The following is an 11,817-nucleotide window of genomic DNA, read 5'->3' as shown; positions in this document are numbered from 1 at the left end:
TGGTCTCTGGGACCTCCTCTGGTTCCTTCTGATTCAGCTGTTCATTTGCCTTGGAACTCTGGCTACAGAGCTTTGAGCATCTGATTTTCTTAAGCTTTTTGGTGGTGGGAATGTTCTGAGTTTTCTTTGGCAGCTTTGCCGGAATGGGATTATTCACCCTCACGGTTACCCTGGCCACCTAGAGAAAACAAGAGCGGGAGCAAAGAATGGCACTGGTTTAGGGAAGAGTGTGAAGACAGGTGGGAACGATGGCTTCAGGAGAAGGGGTGTGGGCAGAGAAGGGTTATGTGCCAGGCAAGGACAGGGGAGGGGGTCTTTTGGGGTGGGGCCGATGGACAAGAGGACTTTGGCTGGGTTCAGCTCACCTTGACATTTTTTCTGGACCTCAGTTGATAGGAGGTCTTCATCTTCTCCTGGGTAAGAGGAGGTGCGTGTTCCATAACTGCTCTTTAGCCTTGTGGCTTCCTAGTCACCTCAGTCATTTGGAGGACTCACAGTGGTCTGCTCAGAGCCCCTGAGCACCCCTATATATACCCGTCCCCATGGAGCCTCACCCTCATGCTTTATGAGGTCAGCAAGTCTCTTCCCCAGCCAATGGTGGCCCTGGGTGAGCTTTGACATCACAAAGCCCCATCCTCACATGTCTAGCGGGGGATGGGGAGCAATTCAGATGATTTGCTGGGAGAAATGAGGCATTTGTAATGCCCTAAAGAGGCCTCCAAACTCACCTGCCACCCTCACGTCTATGTCAACTCTGATGGGTCACACAGCAGGCAGAGTACATCTCCTCCAAACCTTGCCCCACAGCCACACTCCTCGGGCATTCATTCTGTTCTCTCTCAGCTTTCACCATTATCTAGCTTTTCATATCTTGCCTAAACTCCCTCCATGACAACTAGGTTGTGTTTAAGTGTCTGTGGAAGCGAGAATCATTCCACATTCCTCCTGCAATGTGGTCTTAATGCACCTCGAAGACAACTTAATTCTGGGCCAGCCGACAGAAACCTTTCCCATCCCGCCTCCTTTTCTCTGCGTTCCAGGAGCTCTCCTCTGTTTTCTGGTCTCCAGTCCGAAACCCTTGTCTTCAGTCTGTGAGAACGCAGTGAATACACTTGACCTTGTTCCACCTGGAGCTTTCTTGAATAAACCCACTAGGTCATGATGTCTAACTTTTTGAATATGTCGTTGGATTCTGTTTGCTAGAATTTGTTGAACATTTTTCACATATGTTCATCAGTGATATTGGCCTGTAGTTTACTTTTTTGGCAGAATCTTTGGCTGGTTTTGGGATTAGGGTGAAGGGGGCCTCAGAAATTGAGTTTGGGGGTTTTACCTTGTGCAGTAATTTGGAAGAGTTTGAGTGGGATAGGTGTTAGCTCTTAATTGTTTGGTGGATTCACCTGTGAAGCCAACTGGTCCTTGGATTTTGTTTGTTCAAAGATTTTTCATTGCAGTTTCAATTTCCATGCTTTTGATTGGTCTAGTAAGATTTTCTATTTCTTCCTGGCTCAGTTTTGGAAGGTTATACTTTTCTAAGAATTCGTCCATTTCTTCCAAGTTTTCCATTTTATTTTCATATAGCTGCTGATAGTAGTCTCTTGTGATCCTTTGTATTTCTGTGTTGTCTGTTGCATGCACTGCAGCAGCATTCACAACGACCAAGAGATGAAAGGAAAGAGAATTCTTGGGTGCAGATGAAAAGAGAAAGAAAGAAATGTGACAGAGATACACAATGAAATATGACGCCAAAATTATGAAATTGGAAAAAATTCCATTTTCAGAGATGCGCAAACATCTAGAGTTAATCACAGTAAGTAAAGAAGGGCAGATTAAAGAGATATCATATCATATACCTTCGAGAGGGGATTAAAAAAAAAAAAACATTGATGGCGATGAGTGAAAAAAAAAAAACAAAAGTGAAATGGACTTGCACTCCTGGTAAGAAAATTACGGTTAGCAAAGGGTGTTGGTGGGTGAGAGCCTGAAAGGTGAAGGCTGGAATGAATTTATTCCCACAAATGCCCATGCAATTCATAATCCACATGGACTTCTTGTATCAAGAGAAATGTGCTCAACAGATTCTCAAAACAGCTGTGACAGTAACCACAGCTGAACACCTCCAGGTATCTGTGGAACGGAAGGAGAAACTGGTTCCCTGCAACAACTACAACGGTGTAAATTGTCTTAAATGAGAAATAAAAGTTTCACTTAAAGAAAAACCTCAAAGGCTAAAGAGACAAAAGCTTTTGGTGACTTCCAGGGTCTCCTTTTCCTCTCCTTTACAACCAGGCCTGGGAGAACCTCAGAGGGGGCTGTTACCATAGCAACAAGAGGAGGGAATGAAGAAATGCTGCCGCCTTGTGGACATTTTCTATAACAGCAACCTTAGAATGCTGATGGACCCAGTGTTCACAATGGTGCTGAGCTCTAACCCATACCCACTCTTTACAAATTGCCAGGGCTCACATAGGAGAAACAATAAACACAGGGGAAGCTAACAGGTAGAGGATATGAACGGGTGAACACAATTCCGTGCCTCATTAGAAAAGCTGATGACAATGTGCACATAGGATGAAATGTAAGAGATACGAACATGCCGGGCCAGCCGGAAGATTTCAGCGAGCAACACTACGCGTTCCTTTAGGCTAAGAAATAAAGGAGACAGAACAGATGGGGTCGAGAGGATCGCTGCAGTCAACGATGATTCTTTATTTCTCAGGGTTACATATATACTAAACCAAGAAGAGAGGCATCACAAAGAAAATTCTTTCCCATGTACATCATCTTTAAGATAACAATAACCAGAGCTCTCTCATGGCGCCAAAGGCATCCTACTTATCTTAAGGGCAGTCGTGCAAAGCCATCTATCTGCACCTTGTGTACATTCAAGGCTCACTAATGGTCTGTTAGGAGTTAACTTGGATAGTAAATTTCAGAGGGGTGGCGGGACAGAGAGCTATGTCTGCGAACAGACCCTTGATGATCAATCAAGGCAGCTCCCAGAGTCAGCTTTTTCAAGCCGCTCTCCGCAGGGTGGCGGGACAGAGAGCTATGTCTGCGAACAGACCCTTGATGATCAATCAAGGCAGCTCCCAGAGTCAGCTTTTTCAAGCCGCTCCCCGCAGCTCCCCCTCTTTTATTAAATAAAATGGCACGCCTGATTCTTTTGGCGTAAATAATTACTGTGTAGGACAGCCTTGATGTCCCACAACTCTTTGACAAATTTCTTTATGATACAAGGAGTAATGCACACAAAAAGCGCTAATACCAGAAGCATGGCCACGACCCCTGAAAAAAGATGCCAAAGTGAGGTTATTGAAGGAAAATTGGAAAACAAACTTTTAACAAACTCTTCAGCATTTTCTGCCAAATCCATACTAGCCCGAGGAGCATTTTTTATATCAAGAATTTCCTGATGAAGTTGTAATAGATCTAAGGAAATGTTTTCATTATGCCAAATACCATCTAAATGTAATTTTATCTTATTCCAAGGGGTCTCAGTATTATTATAAATTTTTGGAGTTACACAAATCCAACGATAGTTAGCATGACACCTGATTTTTGCCCTCAGTTTTAAGCCTAATATTTTTTCTCCCAAAAATCTCACGGTATCATAGAGGGCATTTAGCCTATCTTCTAGTTTTCTATCTATATCTTCCTGAATTCCTAAAGCTTTTGAAGTGTTCTTTGCTAAATCATCTACAATATTAGCAGTATGTACAGATTGAGCTAAGGATACAGAAGCAGTAGTAGCAGAAGCAATTAAAGTTATAAGCGTTACTACTCCTAGAATTATTAATCCTATCCCCCTTCGTGGCCTAGCAAGGGCTGTACGCACTTTATTCCACAGCTCAAGCCCTGACTCTTCATACCAGGGCTCAGTAAGATTTACAGGCATCATGACAAAGGGTGGTTGTTTAACTATCAGAGCCCCAGAATTATTTTCCATACCTCTTATACAATTAGTCAGGGTACAATTAAAACAATGAACATGATATAGGCCAGCATTTTTTGAAAGAGTCACAGAGCCAACAAGGATCATAAAGGGATAGGGTACGCAGGCCCGAGGATATCTCCAAGTCTCATTCCACCAATACGCTCTCCAGGATAGTACTCCTTTGGTCTTTCCTCCAGTCCGTAAAAGGGACCCATCTGTTCTGAAAGCAGCCAACAGCTTCCATATCTCAGTCTGATACACCGTGGTGCCACCAAGATTCCAAATTCTAGCTGCAAGTTGTCTGCCGCCTTCCTTTCCGGGGTTCCTGTTGGAGTCTGGCGACCAGTCCCAAAGTGAATGTGTGTCATTAGTAATAGAATATACAGTAGCAGTCTCATCTCTACAAAGTTTCCATGGCACAGCTATATATCGTCCTTTTACCCCCAGGCCACAAAATGGAATGTCTTTAGGTCCGGTTCCATTGACTCGTCGTGCATCTCCTGTAGATTTCGTAATGCTAGGAATATCCACTATCCAATTACGGTGGTCATGGTCATAATCATAACCAAAGTATTCTGCATCTGTAACAGTAAGACATCCTGAAACATTATGATTTTGGAAAAAGCACATTGGTAATTGTGAAGAGGATCCTGAATAAGAAATACTGGCATTCTGTGGAAAAATATGCTTATCAGAAAACCCCCCCAAAAGTATTGTGTCATTCACATACACAGGAACAGAACTCATTTCCCATCCAACAGGCTGTAAAAGAGGGGGATCAGGAACATACGCCCAGAAGATACTGGCTTCCATGGAACTTATCTGGTTTAAAAGAAGTAATAATGAAATTAATATACTAGTAGGAGAGGCAGGGGAAGGGTTGGAAGCATTTTCACATGCCATCTGTAACAGTGCCTGTATCTGCTGAGCTGTCGGCAGCGGGACCGTCTCCTGGATTGTGAGCTGTCTCATTCGCTCTACCAGTGAACTCCTCTGCCGTGCGTACCAACCTTTCCGGGAGCCAGCGCGGCGCTTCAGCATTCTGCGGGAAAACACAAACATGACCTCTCCCCCATATTAGAACTGGATCCGGCCCATGCCATCTGCCTTCCAGCGGGTCTTTCCATCTGACTAATGGCCGTGCCTTTTTATTATCATAGTGCCAAAAACGTTGAGCTGCTGATTTTCCATTTTTATCGAGGCTCAGAAAATTTAAAACAAACAAAGCATGACTAAGAAGATTGTTAGGCGTAATAGCATACAAACTCCCCCTTTTTAATTTTTTCAGTTGGTGCTGAAGGGTTTGATGTGCCCGCTCAACAATTCCTTGGCCCTGTGGGTTATATGGGATTCCAGTCTTGTGTACAATGCGCAGCTGGGCACAAAAGGTTTGAAAATTGCGGCCAACATATCCAGGGCCATTGTCTGTTTTGATGCATTTAGGTAGGCCCATAGCAGAAAAACTCCGTAAGCAATGCTGAATACAATGCTTGCTAGCCTCTCCAGATTGAAGTGTGGCCATGATAAAACCAGAGAAAGTATCAATAGTAACATGCACATATTTCAATTTTCCAAAATCAGAAATATGTGTAACATCCATTTGCCACAAATCATTGGGGAGTAAACCCCGAGGATTGACTCCATATGTTGGGAGCACAAAAAACTGTGGACAAGTAGGACAAGCTTTTACAATTTGACGAGCGGCTTCCCGAGAAATTCCAAATTGCAGCCGTAATGAATTGCTATTCTGATGGTGTATTGCATGAGAGGCCTGTGCTGCAGAGGTAAGGGTTAAGGAAGAATAACATACCGTACGGGTGACTTCATCAGCCAGAGCATTCCCAGCCGCTAAAGGCCCAGGAAGGGCAGTGTGAGCACGTATGTGCCCAAAAAAGCAAGGATGAGTTCGGGCTCGAATGAGTTTCTGAATTTTCAAAAACAAGGTTTGAATAGAGGCCTTAGCAGCTCCAATGAGGGGTACTGTTTCAATGACTGAGAGAGCTCTGACAACATAATGACTGTCAGAGTATAAATTAAAACTTTGAGGAACACGTTGCAGAGCCTGGAGTACTGCAAAAAGCTCTACTTCCTGAGCTGATGAATATGAGGTTTGACAATAATAAGATTCATTTTCGATTACCAAACTGGCTATGCCATTGGAAGATCCATCAGTAAAGACAGTTGTCCCCTTTCTCAAAGGGCATTGCTGTACGACTTTTGGAAAAATAAACTGATGCAGCTGTGCAAATTGTAACAATTTATTAGCAGGGTAATGTTGTTTAATCTCCCCTGCATACTGTGCAAGCGCAATTGCCCAATCATCAGAAAATTGAGAGAGCCATAGTTGCTGTTCAGTTGAAAAAGGAATACAAATAAAGTGGGGATCTCTTCCCAAATAAGTCACAGATTCCTGTCTTCCTTTTGCTATTACTTTGGCTACAAGAACATGGTAAGGACTTAATACCCGTAGGGGAGAGACTGATAGATAAATCCACCTTAAAGGATTATCTTGAAACAACACACCGGTAGGTGAATGTTCTGAGGCAAGAATATAAAGTCCCCAAGGCCTTTCATAGTCACAGTAACTGGAGTGCTGCTGTGATAAGGCAGTTTCTACTTTCTGAAGAGCTCGCTCTCCAGCTTCTGTGAGGCTGCGTGGGGAGGTAGGATTCTTATCCCCCTTTAAGATATCAAAAAGAGGCTTCAATTCGTATGTAGCAAGATGTAGGTAGGGTCTAATCCAATTAATGTCCCCGAGCAACTTTTGAAAATCATTAAGTGTTTTCAGATTATCCCTTCGTAATGCAATGGGCTGAACTCCAAATGTTTCTCTTTCTAAACGAAAGCCAAGATAGGAATAAGGAGGAAAGGTTTGCACCTTTTCTTTGGATATTATTAGCCCTACTGCTTTTAAGGCAGGTTCCATGAAGGCATAAACTGCTAATAAATACTCTTTATCAATATGTGCTAGCAGTATATCATCCATGTAATGCAGAATATAAGCATCGGAGTATTTTGTCCGAGTTTCCTGCAATGCTGCTGCAACAAACTTCTGGCACAAGGTGGGGCTATTGGCCATACCCTGTGGCAAAACTTTCTAATGATACCTGAGCATTGGTTGGGAAAAGTTAACAGATGGAACACTAAAAGCAAATCGAGGGCAATCTTGAGGTGCTAGAGGAATAGTATAAAAGCAGTCTTTTAAATCTAAGATTATTATGTGGGCATTTCTAGGAATAGCCATGGGAGAAGGCAATCCTGGTTGTAATGCTCCCATGACTTCCATAGTTTCATTAACCTTTCGCAGATCCTGTAAAAGCCTCTATTTCCCAGATTTTTTCTTAATAACGAAAATGGGTGAATTCTAAGGTGAATTAGACTGTTCAATATGTCCCAGTTCCAACTGTTCCTGCACCAGTTGTTGGGCAGCGTCAATTTTCTCTTTGGAAAGGGGCCACTGATCAACCCACACAGGCTCCCCAGACTTCCAAGTAATAGCATCTGCGTGAATTACAGGAGGATCAGAGGTCCCTTCTAAAAATACCCAAGTCCACTTCTTTTTGGTAACCTTTTTGTCTGAACAGGCGCAACAGTTCCCTGATTATTTCTTCCAAGTCCCGAGGTGGGAAGAAGCCCTTGATCTAAAAGCTGATTGCTAACCTGATCACTGGGGCTGTATAAATATACTCCCATATGAGTCATAACATCTCGTCCCCACAAATTTACAGGGAGGTTTGGGAGGACATAAGGTCTAATGTCTCCTTCGTGACCCTCATGGTCAGTCCAATGTAACAGCTCTGTACTTTGTTCAGGGTTATTAGTTTGACCAATTCCTTGCAATGTTGATATAGCTATCTGTTTAGGCCATTCTCGGGGCCAGTGTCTCTCAGCAATAACAGAAACATCAGCTCCTGTGTCCAGAATGCCTGTAAAGAACTTTCCATTTATTCTTAACGTGAACTCAGGACGATTATTAGTTATTGCCTGGACCCAGTAGGCGTCAGAGGATCCAAAGGCACCTTCCCCTCTCCTGGAAGCCAATGCTTTTCCTGTTTGCACCGCAGGGACCAATATTAATTGAGCTATACGCTGTCCGCTAGCTATGGTGGTAATGCATTGTGGAGAATGGGCCATAATGTTGATTTCTCCTGTATAATCAGCATCAATTACTCCAGGAGCTATGAGCAGCCCTTTTATGGTAGAGCTACTGCGTCCGAGTAAAAGTCCCACGGTTTCATCAGGCAAAGGGCCGTATACCCCAGTGGGCAGAGCCTGCATTCCCATTTCGGGAGTCAGTACTGTGTAGGAGGAGGAACAGAGGTCCAAGCCTGCACTCCCTGAGGTGGCTCTGAACAAGTCTGTAACTCTCCTTCTACCATCTGATTTCCCTGCATTGCCCCATAACATTGTTTCGGGGCCAGGGGCTGGCCCCTCACCCAGTTTCCCGACTGCGAGGGAAGTGGGTTGCCCTGGACATCAATTTTAGATTTACAATCTTTTGCCCAATGTCTTCCTTTTTTACACCTAGGGCATAAATTAGGAGTTTTATTATTCCCTGAATTGGCTCGTTGGGGGCAAAAGGCAGCACGATGTCCAGGCTGGCCACAAACAAAACAGCCAGCATTTCCTCTACTAGGTAATCTTCGTTTATTTTTCATTTGCTGTTGATATAATACTTCTTTTATGCTTTTCCCTTGTAAAGCTGCAGCCAGGGTAATACCCTGCATATAGGAAGGTCCGATATCAGCACATATACGAATGTAATCTGATAGACCTCCCTTTTTTCTGTACGGTCTAAGTGCAGCCTGACAGGCAGAATTTGCATTTTCATAGGCTAATTGTTTAGTAAGCACTATTCCAGCCTGCTCATCAGCTATAATCTTACCTACTGCTTCAAGAAGACGAGCCACAAAATCTTGATATGGTTCATCAGGCCCCTGACAAATTTTTGAAAGATCCTCAGTCTTATTACTAGAGCAAGGGAGCTTTTTCCAAGCCTGCCGGGCAGCATTAGAAATTTGAGCATATGCTCCAGGCAAATAGTTCAATTGAGCATTGGTATTTTGGTAGGCCCCTTCCCCTACCAACATTTCATATGTAGTATTGATCCCTTGTCGCTGGTTTAGTTCAGCTATATGGCCACATTGTTCTGTAAATTCTGATTTCTATAATAAATAGTCCCCTCCTGATAAGCAAGCTCTTGCAATTTGTTTCCAATCACTAGGTGGCAAATTTTGACCTCCTAGACTCTCTATCATGGTCTGGGTAAAAGGAGCCGTAGGTCCATATTGAGCACAGGCAATTTTTAATTCCTTTAGTTGTTTGAAAGGTAAAGCTTCATAATACCTTTGGTTTTCATGTTCGAATACCGGGAAAGTAGCAGAGAATCCCTGAACAGTTTCTCCAGCTCTTTGGGCTTGTTGCATAGCCTTTTGCAAGGGGGACAAACTCTGTGATTCACGAGTTATATTCAACAAATTTTCAGGTTTGGAAATAGGTGGAGGATCTAATCCAGCAATAGTTGAGGGTGCATAAGCAGGAGGCGCAGTAGAGATTGCACCAGCGCCTTCATCCCTACCTTCCCTTTTTATTTCTTCCTTTATTGTTATTAATAATTTTTGCATGAGTGCCTCCAGACCCTTTGTCGGAGGAGCAGCTGCTGCCTGCACATTCGAATTGTCAGTTACAAGTAATTCCCGATGATCATCCTTATGATAAGCAGCTGCCTGTTCTTCTAAACTTTCCTCATCCTCTGAAGTCAGCGTTCCCTCATTTTCCTTCAAAGGTTTTGCATATTCTAATTCAAAGGTTGTGGGTCCTTTCCCTTCAGGAGTAGCATAAACTTTAGGAGTAGCATAAATTGGTTCTTTGGGTGGGAGCATGTGTTTTAATTTACTCCCTTCCTCATGTTCAAAATCAAGGCAGTCTCTTATTAAAGACCATAATGAAAATGTTTCCACAGGAACCTTATTAGGTCCGTGGAGAGTATAATATGTTTGAATCTGTTTCCCTATCTTTTTCCATATCTCTAAACTCATAGTCCCTTCCTGTGGAAACCAGGGACATACTTCCTCAACAAAACTAAGAAAAGTCTGCAATTTTGTTTTAGTAACCTGCATTCCCCGATCCTTCAACATTATCTGTAACATATGCACAAACAACTGACGACTATTATCTTGTCCCATGGTTTATACTCTCGACAATATTCCTTCCTGCCCCTCAATATACAAATACACACACTCTTACTTACCTTAATAGTTTCAACGGGCAGCGGCCGCAAGGAACTTTCGTTGAGCTCCACGCTGTTGGGCGCCACTTGCCGGGCCAGCCGGAAGATTTCAGCGAGCAACACTACGCGTTCCTTTAGGCTAAGAAATAAAGGAGACAGAACAGATGGGGTCGAGAGGATCGCTGCAGTCAACGATGATTCTTTATTTCTCAGGGTTACATATATACTAAACCAAGAAGAGAGGCATCACAAAGAAAATTCTTCCCCATGTACATCATCTTTAAGATAACAATAACCAGAGCTCTCTCATGGCGCCAAAGGCATCCTACTTATCTTAAGGGCAGTCGTGCAAAGCCATCTATCTGCACCTTGTGTACATTCAAGGCTCACTAATGGTCTGTTAGGAGTTAACTTGGATAGTAAATTTCAGAGGGGTGGCGGGACAGAGAGCTATGTCTGCGAACAGACCCTTGATGATCAATCAAGGCAGCTCCCAGAGTCAGCTTTTTCAAGCCGCTCTCCGCAGGGTGGCGGGACAGAGAGCTATGTCTGCGAACAGACCCTTGATGATCAATCAAGGCAGCTCCCAGAGTCAGCTTTTTCAAGCCGCTCCCCGCACGAACATCTAAGCTGTTGAGGATATGATCACCTCTGCCTCAGCACGAAAAAAGGCCACTGTCTAAAGCTGTACATGGAATCAGTGGTAGAATAGCATTAGTACAGTGGACACTTTAGGTTACTGGTGGGATGGACCTGATAAGAGGCACTATGAGCATGATTAGGAAAGTGCACTCCCATGAAAGACAAATAAATAAATAAACAAAGAGGCAGAGACAGTATGATAAACCAGGTCCTCTCCTGGAGTAAATCAGAAATGAACAGATTTCGAACACCACACACCCCAAACCAGGTCCCATGGAAACCATTCAAAACATCAAAGAGATGAAAGTGAAGATAGCATACCTGGACAGAGGAATGTATAAGGAAATTGATACAGGTCTAGAATGAATTTTGAATCAAGGATTGAAATCTGAAAGTAGGACAACTTCAGAGATAGATAAACCCAGAGATCATCCCACTGAGTGAAGGAGGTTCGATTCAAGAAACATCAGGTGATGCAACAGAGAGGTGGGATACAAAAATCCACTGCAGTGAGCACCCACACAAAGGTGACATGGATATCCAACCTGGCAAGAAACCTATGGGTGGACCCTGGTGGATGGAAGGGAAACATCTGTAGTTTGGAATTAATTTCTTCCCACAGATACATATAAAATACAGAATCACGTAAACCTATTGCAGCAAGAGTGGTAGTCGACACACCTTCTAATAATATGTAGGTGAAAACAAGCACAGCTGAATACATAGAGTAGTCTCAGTGTCACGGAACAAGAATCTGTACACGTAAAACGAGCTCCCCGTGTCTTCAACTTAAAGAGAACAGGAAAATTTACTTCAAAAATCCAAGAGTGAGGAGACACCGCGTTTTGTGGCATCCTCTGGCTCGTTCTACTCTACTCTACAACCGGGCCTGACAAAAACTCTCAGATGCGGCAGGCCATCCCAGAAGAGGAGGGAATCATAAAACCTTGCAATGTAGAGGGTTTTCTCTGTAATGGCAGCCTTCAAACTATCGCTGATGGATATATGA

At 43.4% G+C, this 11,817-nt stretch overlaps 1 protein-coding gene across 2 annotated transcripts; it reads right to left on the bottom strand.

Annotated features, from left to right (window-relative positions):
* Positions 1-3,027: 3,027 nt before the first annotated feature.
* On the bottom strand, positions 3,028-10,778 carry LOC133051739 (endogenous retrovirus group K member 13-1 Env polyprotein-like). Of its 2 annotated transcripts, none has more exons than XM_061136346.1 (2): positions 10,188-10,778; positions 3,028-4,518 (listed from the first exon to the last, which is right to left on the bottom strand). In XM_061136346.1, exon 2 carries the CDS (start codon positions 4,040-4,042, stop codon positions 3,140-3,142), a length of 903 nt encoding a protein of 300 aa, XP_060992329.1. In that variant the 5' UTR covers positions 4,043-4,518; positions 10,188-10,778; the 3' UTR covers positions 3,028-3,139. The 2 variants fall into 2 exon arrangements, with proteins under 2 accessions (XP_060992329.1, XP_060992328.1); XM_061136345.1 differs by lacking the exon at positions 10,188-10,778 and adding an exon at positions 4,834-6,687.
* Between the last annotated feature and the right edge of the window lie 1,039 nt (positions 10,779-11,817).

Source organism: Dama dama, chromosome X, assembly GCF_033118175.1.
Source record: "Dama dama isolate Ldn47 chromosome X, ASM3311817v1, whole genome shotgun sequence".
Classification (NCBI taxonomy): domain Eukaryota; kingdom Metazoa; phylum Chordata; class Mammalia; order Artiodactyla; family Cervidae; genus Dama; species Dama dama.
Note: the sequence above shows the minus strand (reverse complement) of the source record. Positions and strands in the feature narration are given on the sequence as shown.